This window comes from Vanessa cardui, chromosome 19, assembly GCF_905220365.1.
Source record: "Vanessa cardui chromosome 19, ilVanCard2.1, whole genome shotgun sequence".
NCBI lineage: Eukaryota > Metazoa > Arthropoda > Insecta > Lepidoptera > Nymphalidae > Vanessa > Vanessa cardui.
The window spans coordinates 5475838-5494680 of NC_061141.1; the positions used below are offsets into that span (position 1 = coordinate 5475838).

The 18843-nt window shown below is 31.6% G+C and overlaps 3 protein-coding genes across 3 annotated transcripts in view; 1 reads left to right on the forward strand and 2 right to left on the reverse strand.

Moving 5' to 3' along the window:
- The window catches only part of LOC124537802 (N-alpha-acetyltransferase 15, NatA auxiliary subunit), a 105099-nt gene extending 94032 nt beyond the window's left edge, over positions 1–11067 (reverse strand). Inside the window, exons 1-10 of the mRNA XM_047114712.1 lie at positions 10893–11067; positions 10532–10616; positions 10159–10421; positions 9506–9813; positions 8679–8813; positions 8073–8210; positions 5871–6138; positions 4009–4165; positions 3303–3427; positions 2281–2494 (exon numbers count right to left, since the gene is read on the reverse strand). Coding sequence (XP_046970668.1) covers positions 2281–2494; positions 3303–3427; positions 4009–4165; positions 5871–6138; positions 8073–8210; positions 8679–8813; positions 9506–9813; positions 10159–10421; positions 10532–10616; positions 10893–10949 — 1750 coding nt within the window. The 5' untranslated portion in view covers positions 10950–11067. The remainder of the gene's footprint in view (positions 1–2280; positions 2495–3302; positions 3428–4008; positions 4166–5870; positions 6139–8072; positions 8211–8678; positions 8814–9505; positions 9814–10158; positions 10422–10531; positions 10617–10892) is intronic.
- A 384-nt stretch (positions 11068–11451) lies between these two features.
- Positions 11452–14586, forward strand: LOC124537852. Its single transcript, XM_047114799.1, has one exon. It carries the CDS (start codon positions 11591–11593, stop codon positions 12269–12271), a length of 681 nt encoding a protein of 226 aa, XP_046970755.1. The 5' UTR covers positions 11452–11590; the 3' UTR covers positions 12272–14586.
- Positions 14587–16813: 2227 nt separating this feature from the next.
- On the reverse strand, positions 16814–18782 carry LOC124538009. The gene is made up of 4 exons (XM_047115012.1): positions 18557–18782; positions 18294–18470; positions 17867–18210; positions 16814–17763 (listed from the first exon to the last, which is right to left on the reverse strand). The coding sequence occupies exons 3-4, from the start codon at positions 18202–18204 to the stop codon at positions 17148–17150; spliced, it is 954 nt and encodes a 317-aa protein (XP_046970968.1). The 5' UTR covers positions 18205–18210; positions 18294–18470; positions 18557–18782; the 3' UTR covers positions 16814–17147.
- Positions 18783–18843: the final 61 nt, after the last annotated feature.

Below are 18843 nucleotides of genomic sequence, written 5' to 3' on the forward strand. Positions count from 1 at the left end.
GTTGTAAGCTGTGTTTGGGACTCGCAGCCGCGTTGCCATATCACGTCATCAAAGTATTGTGAAACACAATAAAAAAGTGAGAGAAATGACCTATATACATGAGAACATATCATGTGTGTGTCCTAATCCGATGGGACGGTATTTCAGAGTTCAAGAGTAAGATCATAATCTTTACGTACTTTCTAGTAGAGTACACACTTCCAACTTTCAAATCCCTGGATGCTAATAAGAATGGCCTCATTTCTAGCCCCTAGACCAAGGAGGTTAACAGTTTATGAAAAAGTATTATTGATATTAAATATATAGGCATGTGATAGGTGATGTAATAACGTATCTTTGTCGAAATATGTATATAAAATGCATGAATAGGTATTATTTATTCAATTACTTATATAATCTTTATACACCTATTTACGTAAATTAATTATTAAAATTATTATGTAATATGCATTATTAATAAATACATAAAAAGCACGCACACAACGTGTGGTACGTTTGACAAACAAACATACACAATGTGGCTTTAACGTCAACGCATTAAATGATACCCGTAATAATATATGGCGTTTTATTGTTACTATCAAACGTAAGTAACTTAGCCACATGTTTTTTTTTTTCGTTTGATTAATTTACTCCATCCTGCATAACATTATCGAATATATTGTTACGTAAATAGTAGAGGGTCAATGATTTACGGGCAAAATAAGTCAAATGTTACCGTTCCGAACTTCACAAAATTATCAACCTAAAGTAAGGTCGGCTGAAGTCAAAGGGGACTGCGGAGAGCGGGTGAGTAAGTTCCTACGTCCTGCGTAGTGTTGTCTTTTTTACAGGTTATTGAACTCTTATTGCATAGTGTTTTATTTTATTTTTTAATAGATTTGTGTTCTAAATTTAAGTTTAATATGAAAAAATCATAGTTTACGCTCATGCACCCTACTACACGTACCAACGCACGTACGTAACATTTGTGAACAGATAAAAATAACCGACAATCTTGTAATTATATCACGAAATCGCGTATAAGTACGACACAAATTAGATGTAGCATCGGGAAATGCAATGGAATGAAGATAAAACCGATTACTGCCGATTTACACAACCAATAGAAACAGCTCCCTACCGCGCCATTCGACGCTATTCGTCGCTATATATTCACGCAGAAAAAGCAAGTGCATGTAAATCGACGCGTCAAATTGACGAATATATTAGGTCATATGATATTACAAGCTATTACGTTTGTGTAAAGATCATATTCGCATGAGAAATAAATTTTGATAATTTGGGATAGCGTACTCAATTCGGCTGTGATCGGTTTTACGAATTTTGCCGATGCGACATCTAAGTTGTGTCGTACTATACCGATTCACCTAAAACGCAATATCTGGCCGTTCTAAATGTTCTATTTTGTCGATTCTATTCAACTCCACCTGAGTTATTATTGATGTTACTAGCCTATTCCAATCGTAGAGGAAATAAAGATAAGCAAACTGTAGATTTGCGTTTTCCATCAGGGTTGCCGATGCCTATTCACCTAATTCCCCAAAAGTCTTAGCGAAATTCCCCAAATTGGGGAAAACAAATGTCCCAATTCCCCACACAGAAATAAAGGAAAAAATCATTTTTGTATGTTTTTTTTTTTTTTTCGTCAGACTAGTCATGGTTAATGTCTAAACATAGTGTGTTTTTGCTACCAATGCTAACTAATAATTAACTACAATTCAAATTTTTGTACTGATTAAAACACGGGTAAAAAAATCAATTACCGATCGTTCCCTACCCCTCATTTTCCGCACATCCGACAATCCCCACACCAATCCCCGATCGACTTGCGATTCCCCGCAACTTGGGGAATTCCCCACACATTGGCAACATGTTTTCCATACGGTTTTCTAATAGTGTATCTACATTGTACTACAAAGATGTCTTGACTGATACATTCTCAAATTCCGATAGTATATCCATCGATGTCTCGAGCAATCGGTTCATGATATCGAGTGAATACGAAATCAAAGGGATGTGATGTTGTCTTAAATTTTCGCGATTATTACACATTTAAATAAAACTAATTATAACGGATGAATCGCGTATATTAATTTTTTTTTTTTTTTTTCTTATTTTTTTTTTTTTTTTTTCTCTAGTCTACCCGTGACCACGAACACTGCAAAGTGCTCGAAACGTAGGGATGTTTATAATCATTAATATACGCGATTCATCCAACCATCCATGTTATAATTAGTTTTATTCAATGTGATGTGGTCGGCGTGCGTGGCGACTGACCTGTGTCGGGCTCCTGCGTCTGTGGCGCGTCCTGCAGCGGCTGCTGGTAGAGCCGCAGGTAGACGCTGATCGCGACGCGCGCGCACCGGAAGTAGAACGGGTGCGCGCGCAGAACGTCCTCCAATCGCAGCAGACCCACGTACGAGCGGAGCGTCATCTTGCGCATGCAGTACGAGTGGAAGTCGAACTGGTCCTCGATTATCTCCGAAAAGTGCTGCGGGAAGAACGTTACAAACGTTACAAACGCTCGACTAATTTCATTCATTTATCTTGGTGGTAGGGCTTTGTGCAAGACCGTCTGGGTAGGTACCACAACAGTACTCAGTATTGTTGTGTTTTGGGTGAAGGGTGAGTGAGCCAGTGTAACTACAGGCACAAGGGACATAACATCTTAGTTACCAAGGTTGGTGGCACGTTGACGATGTAAGGAATAGCTAATAATTCTTACAGCGTTAATGTCTATGGGCGATGGTGACCACTTACCATCAGGTGGCCCATATGCTCGTAACCTATACCATAAAAAAAAATTAAAAAAAAATTTCAACAACAACAACAGCCTGTAAATTCCCACAGCTGGGCTAAAGGCCTCCTCACCCTTTGAGGAGAAGGTCTGGAACATATTTAACCACGCTGTTCCAATGCGGTTTGGTGGAATACACATGTGACAGAATTTCTATGAAATTTGTCACTGCATGTTTCCTCACGATGTTTTCCTTCACCGCTGAGCACGAGATGAATTATAAAGACAAACTAAGCACATGAATCAGCGGTGCTCGCCTGGGTTTGAACGCGCAATCATCGGTTAAGAGGCACGCGTTCTAACCACTGGGCCATCTCGAATCGAAAATTTCATTTGCCACGTCGTTATTGAGCTAAGACCGCAAAATTATCGCCTTGCGAGCTTAGCTTCCACAGAGCATTTACAAAACGTGGGAACTACTAGCAGAATAGGGGCGAATAAATCAGTTGGCGTCAAATATCTTTCATAGAGTAATCGATTAGTTTTTCTATTAATATCTTACCCTGTCCACTTCGTGAGCTTTCTTTAACGCTTCACCCCACTGCTGCAAGCGCTGATAAGCAGCCGCTGCTTCCGTCTGGAACCACATGCACTGCATTTCGTTCAGGTTCTCTGTCGCTGGGACACCTGGAAAATATATATGAAATTCTCATAAAATATAAATATACTTCTTATACTAACTAATCAATTGAATAAAATGAATGAAAGCTCGCTATTCATTTTAATTTATAAACAGTATAGAATGACACATTTACTTATACTTAAAGAGTTAACAAGAAATCATCACGGAGTGACTGCTTACAATCAGTTCAAAACATACAGATAAGACACGGCAATACCCTCTCTTGCCGTATGGTATGTAGCAAAGGAAAGAAACCAACTATCTCAAATTGTAGATGTCGTGAGAGGAATGTATGAGATTAACTGTACCCAGCAATAACATCATTAGCGTGGCATCTACATACAACCAACCAACTTTAATTTTCCCTAACTATGGTTTAATTTCTATTTAAAACCCCTAAACTTTTTTACATCTTATTTGAGAGAAAATTTAAAAAAAAATGTAAATATAAACACTAAAATTACAAAACCCCCTGTACATCTCGTGTTATCTCATAAGTTTAGGGGTTGTCACAGGATCACGTCAAAGGATCACGTGATTAATGGACAACCCCTTAGAGGAGAGCCAGTAAGGTGTGTCGCTGTACCTTCCCGCGTGAACTTGGCGCACATGTCCTCGGCGCGCTTGACGTGGCCGGCGCGCAGCATGTAGCGCGCGCACTTGCTGTTGACGTAGCGGTCGGCCGTGTCCATGGCTTGCGCCTCCTCCAGCCACTCGTACGCCGACACCGGGTCGCCCGCGTGCTACTCGCACACACACGCACATGAGCGCACATTCCAAACTCAAACTCAAATATCTTTATTCAATATAGAAGCATTACTTTCTTATTGATGGTCAATTGAAACACTACCACCGGTTCGGAAAGAAAATACCCTGACCTGAGAAGAACCGGCAAAAGAAACTCAGCGGGTTTTTTTTTTTTTTTGTTTGTTTGTCTTATGTATTATATAAATAAACAATTTAATATGTGATGAAATAACCAGGAGGCGATCGTTTCATTCCCAAGGTGTGCTGTCGATCATAAACTCATTAATTGTATAATAACCTTTTGCACACAAGCGTTCCTTAATAATTTTCTTAAATTTGGCAACAGAGGCATTTTGAACGCTTTCTGGGATCCTGTTGTAAAACCGTATACATTGCCCCACAAAGGAAGTTACTTTCTCTACGCAGTCGAGTAACAGGAGTAACAAGTTTGTGTTTTTTCCTTGTACCAATGTTATGAGTATCACATTTTCTCATGAAATCATTAATATTTTTTCGTACATACATAACATTAGAGAATATATATTGAGAAGCAACAGTCAATATCTTGATTTCTTTAAATTTATTCCTTAACGGTTCCTTTTAATTTCTTATTGTTATTTGTTACATCGCTATAGAAGCGGCACGCTATGATGGCCGTTTTGACGTTTGCCCGCAAATTGTTGTTCTTTATTGTCAATAGTGACGTGCAGTTAGTCATAAAATTTATCAAATGTGATTTCTAAACTACAAATATTAGAGTACCGCGAAGATAATTTTTTTTTTTTTGCGTAAACGTGTACGTCATACTCTTGCACTCGATGAGGTCGAGTCGGTGTTATATTTGTTTTGACAGTAAATATTTTATCTGTTTTATAACTTTTTTATTTTATTTATGTATGTTTATTGCAGAAAATGATAATAGAAATAATATTAGTATTCAGAACAGGCAACAGAACATACCTTGAATTAAATTACTTGCAATAAAACAAGGATTCGAACATATTATATCGATAATAAATTTACATTTCACATCACTTTTTTAATGTGTCAAAACGGCCATCGTATCTTGCCTAGTATAAATTTTTAACTATTAAGTCTATAGAATCGATGTGTATTGATAGCTTTCGATTCAATTTATTAAAAAAATCCGTGCTATTTACACCTAGAAGCTTTAATTTATATAATCTGCACTGTATTTATGTACTAAATAAATAAATAATTTTCATAAACTCAACTATTCTTTTGGACACTTTCCATCCTTAGTAACAACTATTAGAGATACTTATAGATTTTACAAAATTCTTGCTCTTATCTATTATGAACAATGTGAGCGATGTGGTCAAAATTGTTATATTAAATATTTAGTCAACTTTATTTGTATACTATTTATCACTTTAGTTGGTTCTTTGTTTTTTGTAATCTTAATTGTTACTTTATATATCATGTTGACTGTGCTAATTTTTATTTCATTTACAAAATACTAACAGACCAAGCATATTATACATCAACATAAACATTCGCTTGCTATTTATTTTTGGCTGAATCGTAAACAAATAAAACTGTATAGAAAGGATTAAGCTTATTTTTACGACCAGCGGCCTGCCTGACGTACTTAAGGAAAGCTTTCACTGATGATTGAGGCCAAAAATATGTGCTCATCAATAAACATCACTTAATAAATATATTCCATATAATATTTACCTTATATATTCTTCCTTTGACAATAAATAGTTCTATTAATGTAGGTGTATGTTCTATCGCCGCGTCTATATAAAATAGAGCTTTTGTTGTATCTTGCTTGTAATCGAAATGTTGTGCTGCGAAGTAATACGCCCATAGCAACGCACTCGCTGGCTGTTTCACTTCATCTGGCTTACTACTAAACACACCAGTCTTTGCCAAATTGTCTATGTATTGTAATATTAATTTCTCTATTGTGTCAGCTTTGCTTTCATCTACATATAACGACCTGGAAAAAGTTAAATGGGGTTTAACTTATATAATATATATAATGTTGATTGATGTACAGGAAAACTGTTAAACATTTTTTCTCCTTGGAAAATTTGGTATCATGGAAACTTCTCATGCGATTGGAACAGGGATATTTAAAAAGATATTATTATAATAACTTCTGATAACGCATTGTATCAAAAATATCACATTACAATATAATTTATATATTACAACTACTATTTGTATTCAACATTTTATTTGCAATAGATTTCTAAACTGATAAAAATTGAATTGTTTAAAATATAATTGATTTACATAAAAAATCATATACATATAATAAAATTGGAGTGTCTGTTTGTAATATTAAAAAGCCCTTTTTCAATATTTTTTACAATTTTTGTCTGTCTTCCTTCCTGTTTATGACGGGACTTCACTGGCAGATAACTGATATAATAAGGAGTAACTTATGCTATACTATTTTTTTGTTAACCCTTCGGGTGCCTGGTGGGTCTGACAGACCCGTCTCTTCAAAAAATCAACGATAACTTTTAAATTTTCGGAGCAAACCCGCTGCACTCCTGAGTAGCTTCGCGATACAAACTAACGGCTATTTTGACTACTCTCCCGCTGTCCGCAATGTACACCCATCCGAACAATACGCATTTTGTGTGGGCTCGGGTCTCAGGGACCCGACCAGGCACGCGGCGTAACTTTTAATCTTTAAGCTATTATTTTTGTTTTGGCTCTTTAATTTATATTGGGTGGTAAATAATTTGTGGAAAAAATATGAATACAGTTATAATGGCTGGACGATTAATAAATGATGAAATTCGCCAAGCTTTAGAGAGAATTTTTGAAGAAAATGAAGATGAGGATGTAATTTTTGATGAAAGTGAATGTGAGTCAGACACATGATTCTGATGATGACAAGGAAGAAGTAAAGGTCTATAACTAACCAAATAACAGTGATATCATATACACAACCAAATGAAAGTGATTTATATGTCCCAACCATTATGTAATTTTGGTCACAGATCAATATATAAAGTTCTTGATTATTATTTCTGGATTCTCAACACTACTGGCATAAACGCAAAAGTTAGTAATATGTTAAACAATTCTGATACAATTACAACTAGAAGGAACTTTATAAAAAAAGGGGCATGGTATTGACTGCTCCACATCAGACTAAACGACGTAATAGTTGAAAGAAACAAAATCTTTACGTAAGAGAATCAGCTCTCATTTAGGGGAACCCTCAGAGCCACCACCCAAAAGACATGATGCTGGTAGAAAAATGTGTTCTTATGTATGTCCTAGCCAAAAAGATCTCAAGTCTAAATACATCAGTGCCTCTTGCACAAGTCATATTTGCTTGGAACAAGCAATTTTCGTTTGCGAAAATTGTCACATAAATACTGATTAGTTATAAGCAATACCTTTGTTACTTTGAGATCAAAATATAATAGTTTGTAAGTTGATTAATTAGTGCCTTAAATTAATGTGAAGTCCGATTGTTGATCGCATTTAAAAAGTTTGATATTGTTGATTTAAACATAAGTGTTTATTTTTATTACGTAAAAATAGAGTCTTTTTAATTTTTTTATTAGACTTTGTAGAAGAACTTTAGTTTCATTTTATTTTTAATTCATATAACTAAACGGCTCTAAAATAAATATAAACACATTATTTGGCTTTATGACTAATGAAATAAGTAAAAAACAAGCATTTTGTTACCGGGTCCCACAGACCCACCAGGCACGCCATGTAAGTTTTACCCACCAGGCACCCGAAGGGTTAAATTCAATCACAAACAAGGTCCCGGGAACAGCAAGTTATTAAATATAAAAAGTACTTTCTATGCAACTCATAGTATAAATAAATGAAATTTTATGCTTCAAAATATTTGCTATGAAAGTTTAATACATTTTAGCCACTAAATAATCTCACCTCAAGTCCACAAATAGTGGAGGGATGCCTTTATGCAGACCATGCCTCAAATACTCATCAATGAGCCGCTCAAAAACAGGCATGTAAGCTTCAGTAAGCTGAAGCCTTCTGGGGGCTATTGCTTTTGGATACTCTAACCTGGAATTAAGAAAAAAAAATCAATGTAATAACATAATTGAATAATTTATTTATATAAGTATATAATAACATTTTAGTTAGATTTATATTTTAAAGAAAGGTACAACTTACCATTACTAATAAGCAAAAACTTTAATTTCAACTAATTTACAGTTCATCACAGTTTGGTTTATAAACTATATCGCTAGGACTACATACACAGTATAACTTTTATAAATCGAACCTCGATAACTCAAAAAATGTTGTTCCCTTAACTTACTTAGTGTTTCAATTGACCTTGATGGTCAATTGAAACACTAGAAAATGAACACAAGAAAGTGTAATGCTTCTATATTGAATAAAGTTATTTGAGTTTGAGTTTGAGTTTACTTGAAGCCTCTTCGGCAGATAATAAACCTATAACTCAAATTCTTAGAGGTACATGAGTATTTTTTTTAGATGTGGAAAAACTTAACGAGTCATGCTTACTTATATTCATCATAGAAGGCCACTTTTTCATCAGCATTACTAAGCTGTTTTGCTTCAACTAATTTCTCATAATACATCACATTTTCTGGATTCCTCTTGAGCAAATCTTCATACACTGCTTCAGCTTCCTTAAACCTGAAAATATTTAATACTAAGTTTAAGTATACATTATTTACATATTTTTTAATTGATCCACAGTACTTGGTCGCACTTTTCTTGTAATCCTGTTCGTGTAGATACTACAAACTCATCACATATTCTAATAATACTAACTTTTGTTTTGTGGTTAAATGGGTAAGTTAGCCAGTCTAACAATCAGGCCAAGGCAAAAACAACTAACATCTTAGTTCCCAGGGTTGGCAGCATTGGTGACGTTAGGAATGGTTAATATCACTTACAGCTCCAATGTCTATGGGTATAGTTACCATTTAACATCAAGTGGCCTATTTGTCATTCTGACCATAAAACTGTTTTTTTAGTTTTATCAGGTAATTTAAATTTATCTTTATCAATCAGAGTGATTTATATTATAGGGACATAACATTTTAGAATACCAGAGGAATGTTTCTTTTACACAATCTAGCATAACATTGCTATGACACAAAACACAACAGACATATCCTACACGCAAGAAATATAATTCAGAAGAATGATAATAAATATAAAATATAGCATGTTTTAAATAAGCAAAGATCGCCATAGTAACTATTAATTCAATTTTAAAATTTTTTCAAGGATTGTTTAACTTAGCAAATAAAATTTTTGCAATCTATAATTATAATTAGATTAGATTAAATCTTATAAAGCATTTCAGTTCGAGTACATACCTCTTTAATTTCAAATAATATTCACCAGAGGTTTCTTTAACAGATAACTTGTCTAAAATCTGATTTTGGAATTTTTGCAAGTGTTGCAGAGCTCTTTCATACTGTCCAGACTCGGCTAACACCATATTCTGGTATAATAACAATTCTGATTGTTCATAATCATAGGGACCCTTCATCTGATTAGTTCTAAAAGCATCAATGATGCTGTTCGCCATTTCATAATCTCCTAGTAGATGGTAGCTCATAGCAAACCCAATCCATGATGTTCTCTGTGTCGGTCGCAACATAAAGAGTTGGTATCGAGTATCCTGGAATAAAACAATTCAAGTAGTACATAATTTTTTCATGCATTCTGATAAAGCAAACAATTAAAGCTAGTCTTAGTCAGTTTTAGCCTTCAATAATGCTAATTTGTCTAATAATTACATACTTAAATCAAGTATAAGTAAGCATTTTTATAAAATTAAAAATAATCTTTTATAACATAAGGTAAAGTCTAAAAATTATATGTTACAGACGTTTTTTAAAATTTAATTTCATTGTAAGAGTTCTTATACAAAGAATATAGAAACATTTACATTTTATATTATATTTTATAAATTTAGTTATATTTTGATATCAGCTTTCTTTACAATAATAATAATATTACTTACTTTATAACCTTCCAGATCTCGCATCTGAATTTGAAGTAAGGAGAGATCACGTAGAATTTGTATATTCTCCTTCTCCCATTTCAATGCATTACGGTAACATTTAATCGCCTCATCATATTTCTTATCAGATCGTTGTAGAAGTCCATATACGTGCCAGCACACCGGCGACTTCAGATCATTACGCAGACCGCGACGAACATACTCATATGCCTCTTCTTTGCGGCCTAGGCAATTCAGTGTTAGGCCTTTCATAGCAAGAGTCTCTAAAAATTCAAAAACAATATATATCATAAATATCTCACTATTTACATTAATTGTACGATAAATTTAACTTATTATTAAGACGATTAATAATAAAGCTGTTCATACTGACCTCCATGCTCTGCAAATTTTGGATTGGATAATATTTGCTTTGCAAACTTCAGCCCATTTTTATATTGTTTGTGTTCGTAACAACGCTGAAAAAGGTATAATTATAATTTAAATACTTTAACCTCTATTTATTAAAAGACGCATCTCAAATATTGTAAAAGCGCACATAGAATCTTTTTTATTTAAAATAAATTTTGGTTTCATGTCATAACAAAAAAGTTTATTGGATTAATCCATTGTTTTGCGACAAGATAATAGTCAAGCGAAATTTTGATATCATTTGTATTATTTTTTATTTGGATATAATAGGTGAGATTGACAAGCCACTCGAAAGAGAATTGAATGTTTACAACTGCACTTACCAAAATTCTTTTGAAAAGAGCATTTTCTTTAGGCGGCAATGGATTGCTGGGTGGCATTTTCCCAAAAGAATACAAATTCTCTTTTTATTATTTCACTAATAAATTGAAATATTGCTAAAAACCTCGTGGCTATAAACCAAAGAAGTCGATGAAGGATTTTAGTCTATAGCAACCTGATCACGTGACCTGTCTAACAATATTGCCACTTTAGAAGGGTAGAATTGTAAATCAATATTATAGTTTTAATTAATATTAACTGTCGTGAATAATTCTAAAATAAAATGCCTGACATAGTACATAATTTTGATTTTGGAATTATAGAACATTAGATTTTGGACTATTGTTTTAAAATAAAACGTTACCTGTTATTTTGAAGCTGCTTATAATGAATACTGTTTTATATTTGTGTTCATTGCTAATTTTTTTCAATGACCATACGTAAATTATCTTTACAAATTGAAAATTAATATAATAATTAATAATACAAATAATTTTAAAGATGGCAATTTACGAGAAATTGAAATGTCAATGACATAAGACATTTGACCGCTTGATGTCTGAGTTGTCTGACGAGTAGGTAACTTGCTGAAGCTTTCTTCGTGAAGTTCAATTAAGTATAGCCGAAAAGAAAAACATAAAAAAAAAATAATAGTGTTGTCATTGAAACAGCCATTAAATTAGTGTAGTGCATAAGTAATATGGGTATAGAAAACATGCGTCGCTGGCCAATGTACATTGTTTTCGCCGTATGCATTTTACTTACCCTTTCACTACTCAATAGTTGGAGTATGGAAACCGAATTACAAACCCGACTTGGTGAGTTAACCGGACAACTACAAGAGTGTTCTAGACAACAAACATCATGTATGGAAGAGTCACTACGGTACCAGCAACAACGAGACATTTATAATACGAAAGTAAGCGATTTAGAAAGTTCAAAAATGAAATTAAGCACCAATTATTCAGAGTTAAAAACTAAATTAGCAAAGTCGGAGATTCAAGTGAATCGAACATTAGTAGATGTCGAAATTTGTAAAACTGAATTACAGTCTTTGAAAAACTTGCAAGTTAGTAAGACAGCTACAATAGAAACCTTAAGGCTAGAAAAAATAACATTAACAGCCCAATTAGAAGAAAGAAAGAAAAAAATTGATGATCTCGAAAAAGAAATTGCCAGATTCAAGTCTTCAATGGCCACCAAAAGTGCTCCAAACCCAGCAATATCTTCAAAAGTTACACCAGCAGCTCAGCCACCAAAACTCAGTTCAGCTTTAAATGTTAATAATCCCATTAATGAGCCTGTCCTAGAGAACAATGCCAAGGAAGATATAGAGGACCCGAGTGCCCTGAATGATGTAGATAACTTTGATCAAAAATAGTATTGATCAACAAACAATCACCTCAAATTTGTGATATCTACATCTGAGTATGATTTTAAACTAATAGCTATCATTGGCTTACTGCAACTCATCACTTGCATTAAATTACTAAATGTTAACATTAATTGTTATTTTAAAACAATGTTTAGAGCAACTGTCAAAAAAAAATAGTGTAAGGATGAATAATGTAGAGTTTGTAATCTAGGATTTATGTATAATTAATACATTTAGTAATTTTTTGCTATTATTGAATTGTGGTAAGCTAATGTTGTGTACAATATTGATCTGAAACTAGCATTTCATATATTTTATTATAAATTAGTACTATTATAAATTTCTTTATTGTAACAATATTATTTTAACATAGTAAGGTGTTGCTATGCTATGTTAAAATGCAATTTGATTTATGAATATCGGTTATGATAAATTGTTTTTCGACATGTCTAATTAATAGTTTCTTATAAATTTTCGTATTATTAGCAAAGTATTATAAAATTTACTTGAAATGTCACAATTTATCTACAAAAATTATGCCAAAAATTATTGTTTGACTTGATGATAATATTTTTTTTTTTAAAGCAATAATGTAATAAAATGTAAACAATAATTAGAGAAATATGCAAAATAATTATAATAAGTATTATATTATTAGTCCTTATAGATATAATGATGATGGTGCAAATTCCATAGCAATATTCATTTTATTAAATAAAAAAATTGCAAATGGAATAAAAATTGGTTCATGTGTATGATGACTAAAGGCTACAAATGAAAACATAGCCTTTTATATTCTGTTAGAATTGTATATGAAAGAAGAATCTCTCACAAACTTTGAATATTAGTAATAGAATGTGATAACTAATAATGATAATGGTTTAAAAAATTTGCCACTCGGTGAAACTTTAAAATGTTTATTTTACCAAAACAACTGTGTTATTTGATTTCTTGTCCTAATACTGGAATGTAGAAGTACTTTTATATTATTGGGATATTATTTAAACAAAATTGACTGTTAAAAATTTCCTTACTTAATAAGAGTAATTTAAAATTTACATTACACAACCAGACAAATTAATTCTTAATTATCTCATAACAATATATTCACCTATCCATATACCAATACTAATGTAACAATGCATTTCATACTAAACAAGTGTTTGTTTACTAAATTTTCTTTGTTGATTACTTCATTTGTTTCAAATCAAAAATAATTATGTCTTTTATTTGAAACAAATTATTAATAACTTAGTTAATATTGTATACTAAGAAAATTGGTGCAATAATTTTTTTGCATTTTTATAGTATAAACATCACAAATTTATCAAATAACTAACACTTAACATTGTTTAGTTACCATTTTTTTGTATAAAATAGCAAGGATTTAAATACATTAGTTGTGTTTTAGATATTTTGCTCCTTTATTAAGTTAATTATGCCATGATGGTGCCACAATGTTAAATTTGAGAATTTAAGTTTTAATACTCAATGGAATTTGTACAAAATGTAGGCAAATCTAAATGATTACATATTTTTTAAACTTAAATGTGCAATGAATATGTTCATGTTTCTGTACAAATACAAATGAAATTAATCAAACTTTTGCTCAATTTTGCATGCTGTTATGAAATAATACTTCATATTTTCTGCATTGTAAACACTGATGTTAATGTAATTTATCAAATAGTTCATACAATCAAACAATAGCTGTTTGTTGTTAAAGATGTAATTAAAAAAAATTGTAAACAGTAAATTTTTCCAATCTCTAAGATTATGTTAAGTTTGTGTGATTTTTATATTTTCAAATGCATATTGAAAATTTAATAATTTTATTTTCCAACACTATATTTGACACAAATCAAACATAATTCCAATATCGCATTTTAGAAAATCAATTTTACAATGTTATAATAAAAATATATAAAACGTTACATTTGCGCGGAATAAAAGTATTGTGTTATATAAATACAATGATTGATTTAGTTACTTATTTTATAAATAGCACTTATCTATTTCCATTTAGTTCAGCTATTTTTTTTTTAAATATTGTCAAATTCGTTTTTGATCAAAGGTGTTAAATTATTTTAAGTTTTCGCCACATGTAATAATAAAAAAAAAGAATTCGTCGTATTATTATGTATATACTAACTTTATTATTAACGTTACACAATAGAGGCATTTTTCTTAAATTATAGTTTATTAAAAATCGTAAATACACCGTGATGTTTTTTGACGTATCTTTAGATATTTACAATTTTTATTTTAATTAGTTCTATATGTACCTATTGAAGATTAAATTTTATATAGGACTTTTTATTCTTTGAGTTTCATTACCTTTTTCTCTATTGATAAGAACTACTATTTAAATCGTATAAAATGTAATTGGTTTCGCGCGAACCGTTTGCTATACACTTTATTTTTGTAATCGATGCGAGTGTTTATTTATCGCAGTCCGCCTCTCTGAGCGGAAACGTTTACGATCAAAAACTACGAATAGTTATTATTAGACATTTATTTGATTACTGTAACAGTATAACTTAATTTCCCATACCAGTGGTGCTATTACGGTTCCGCAACAAATTTTCGATAGCAACAGTTGTTATAAAACAACCGTAATAGCACCACATTAGTACACAGGAAAATATCTGATTAATAAACAAAAGTAAAGTAACTGTCCTTAAATATCTCAATAGCGGGACTCTTGTCTGTTTGGGAACAAGGCTTGGATATTATCTCACCCCTCGGCTGCAATACAGTTAGTGAAAATACACGAAGGTTTCTCACCAAAGTTATGAGAAAGAAATAAAAAATATAAATTGACTTTCTAAACAACTTTATTTCTTAAAACTGCTAAGAATAAAACGAAAAACAAAAACTTATTACTTCACAAGTAACGTTTTAAAATAGGTAAAGACTTACGAATAATATAAGATAGGCTACACGATCAAATATCAATTCGTTCTAGTACAAACCAGTTTGCGTAGACTGTGAAGCTATGCCATAAAACCGGCGCACCGCGAACATGTACACGGCGAACAAGTTGTTTGATATATTTTTAGTTTTGAATTTGCTTTCTGCCAGTATAATACTGTGAATGAACGGGTCCCCATTCAAATATTACATACAAATTAGAAGGTCCCTTTGCTTTGCAAAAATTGTTAGTTGCACAAGTAACTCTCGATCTGTTACTTTGTCAAACATCTAATAAATTTGATTATTTTTTTACGTCTGAATAGTCTAAGAAAGCATCGATAAAACATGTGGTCAATAGTTGGACAAGCAAAAAGTAAAGCCTTATGACGTATGGAGATAGGTAATTCTACTTATGTAACACTTGAATGGCTAATAAATGATGAATTTTTCTGTTCGGCTGTTGTTCTCTCAATAAAATCTGTAAACATAAGCCAATTTTCTTTTGTTTGGCTGTTGAGCAGCGCAAACTGGATTCCACTAAATTAGTTTTGCATGCAGCCCCAACTATTACTAATAGCTAAACATAACTATGGCCACGAATTTTAAAAATACTTAAAAAATAGTTTTCACAATTTTAAATGACCAATAACAATTTTACGTACGTCTTGTGTCGAAAAATATTTGAAACATGTTGTTTGTTTGTATTTATGTAAATAACTTATTTTTATTCTCTATTTTTTTACCACAGACAGAATGACAATAAGATTTCATATTAGTTACTGATAGGTAAAGAAACTTGATACGTCTTAATGACGGCATCCTTTTCCAATATTAAGTTATTCATGCAAAATTTAAGCATTTCAGTCTTGCCTCGATTTATACTACTCCTAAGAGACAAAAAAATGCTTTGTAATTTTATATGATGATATTTGTGATGATAACAAGATAAATAAATAAAAAATAATTACATTACATTCTGATATTTTTTTCTTTGTGTTCATAATGAATGGATAATCACTGAATTAATATTCATATAATAACTCTGTTAGTGTTCATTTTCTCATGATATTTAAAATATCGATAAATAATACACTAGACCTAAATAGTTGGAACAGTGTCAGTGATATTTCACTGAGATTTTATTTATACTTAGAAATTACATAACTTGGCATTTATATTTAAAATCCTTATCTAATTTCAAAACCTAAATTTATTGTTGTGGCTGTTTAATAACTACGTTTTTTTTTTACACAGAACAGAACAAGTAAGTTAACTTTTGTGTGGTTTATCTAAGATAAAATGCATTGGTACATTCATCTATATCTCTCTCATATCTAATCTATCTCTCAAATCTATTTTAACATTTATCAAATGTTGGTATAAACAGATTTTGGGCAAGGTGTAGAATGAATTGACAGGTTATTTTGTCGACAATGAAAAGTATATATTATATAGGGTATGTTTAGACAACATATCTGTATATTATATATTTTGTCAAGGCACACTTATGTCATACTTCCAACTGTTTGCGTGGTAATGATTTGATTAGTTGTTATGAAAGGTATATTTGATATATATTTCATCCAGTTCTTCTCATGTACAGATACATAAAATATTACTTAAAAATATATGTATATAGTTTTTATTTGTCAAATATGTTGTTTGTTAATAGTAAAATAATATTACTTTGAGTTTCTTTTGTGCCCAAAATTAAATTACACAAATTCATATTAAATCTTATCATAATAATTCTGCTTATACTGATTACTTTTAAATTTTAACATTGGTGTTCAATTCTAAGGCACATGTTAACAAAGTATTTGTACATAATGCTTCATAATAATCCATAAGTAAGTTTGTCATGATAAATAAAATTATTCGAAGGAAATTAAAATACTAGAAATAAACCCTTTAGGGTTTATACTATAAACAATAATTATTTGTGTATACAAAAGTACACAACACATTAATCTGAAGCTGCTTCTTCAAATGCAGCTAGTAAATTTCTACGACACTTACTTTCATCACTGTATCTTAATGCCCAAATTATATACTCTCCTACATTAAGAGGATCCTCCGAGTAACTAATTTGTACTTTGCATTTCCTATCCCATTTCATGCAATCAGAACTACGACTATTTCTCATTCTATTAAATTCAACATAACCATCACATTCAACAGCTAATTTAGGTAGTTGGGCATTTAATGCCTCATGCGAACTCTCAGAACCTGTACCACTTGTAGACGGAAGGCAATCACCCTGACCACACTCCATATTCGGGGGCGTTATGGATGAACTTTGTTGCCTGCTTTTATCTGTTATTCCATCACCATTATTGCTTATGACAATATCAACTACAGGAATTTCTCTTATATGATATCTCTGTTCATTTACTGCACAGTTGAGGTTTGACTTTTTTCTTTTACACTCAATTTCATCATCATCATCATCAGGCTTGCATCCTTCAGCCCACTGAGGACTGTTGCAATTAGTTTGAATTTTTCTTTTACCTGATTTTTGTGATTTTGGAATGTTAGTTTCAGGGGAATGTAAGGGACTGCTTAAAATATTTTCACTATTCCTGTAAAATAATTAAAGAATGTTATAATTACATACACATAGTAATTGAGTATTTACAAATATTAATATTTTACAAAATTATATTAATTATTCAAGTCAAACACCTGTGTAATCTTGTATTTCTCGTCTCAATTTTTTCAATACTTTGTACAGTTGTAAAGTCATGTCTGGAACATTGTATGTCATTTTTAACGAAAGCTGAAACTTTCTTCCTAGTCTTTATAGTCCTCCCAAACCATTCCAGTGTAACATCGTCTGACAAAAATAAACTGAATTTCTGGCGATCATTGTCAACCAATTGCTTATACCATAAAATAAACTTTTTGGCTGACTCTTGTTTCAAATGTTGAGTATTTGTATTGTTATTAGATTCTCTATTTGTGCTATTAATACTTCTGTAATTGTTTTTTCTGTTTTGAGGAGTTTTTGCAAAATTTGACATTTTATTCTGAAAAAAGTTTGATTAGTTAAAACCATATCAACAAAAAATACTATTCTTTAAAAAGCACTTTTTTTTATTTTTTTACTCACATTTTTCACTTAGTATATCTACAACTCTATGCGAGCTTGTCGCTTGGCGGGCTAACTCAAGGCGAAGACCTTCTAAACGATTTTTACTTTCTTCAATGTATGCAGTGATTGATAAATTTATTTCCAAAATTTCTTTATGTAGAGCTGTGACGTTTTGAGTATTTGAGAGTATATTTTCTGGAAGAAAATTTATAAATAAACATTAAACAAATGGAAAACAAAAGAAATTGACAAGTTTCTATTTTCAAACAATCTTAACCTACTTAAACACTTTGATGCTTCCAATGCCAAATGTTCACGGTTTAGGTCGTCAGAAATTGTAGAATTCATTTTACGTTTTCCGTAAATAACTAAATTAACATATGCAATTATAACTATTGCATTTAAAATAAAACAAAAATGCGGCTTAATTAATATATGAAACGGACGAGCAATCAAAACCAGAATTATCTATGATCAACACAACAAACTTGTTTGACAATGACAGAAATAGACAAACTAAAGCGTCGCTTTTTTACTCTTAAAGCTAAAGACACCAAAACCTATTATC

Bases quoted from the DNA above. Each gene is read 5' to 3' on its own strand.
- LOC124537852 (XM_047114799.1), top strand. From the start codon at position 11,591: ATGGGTATAGAAAACATGCGTCGCTGGCCAATGTACATTGTTTTCGCC.
- LOC124538009 (XM_047115012.1), bottom strand. From the start codon at position 18,204: ATGTCAAATTTTGCAAAAACTCCTCAAAACAGAAAAAACAATTACAGA. The intron at 17,764-17,866 runs GTGTTTGACTTG...ATTATTTTACAG, and splicing joins AGAAATACAAGATTACACAG to GAATAGTGAAAATATTTTAA.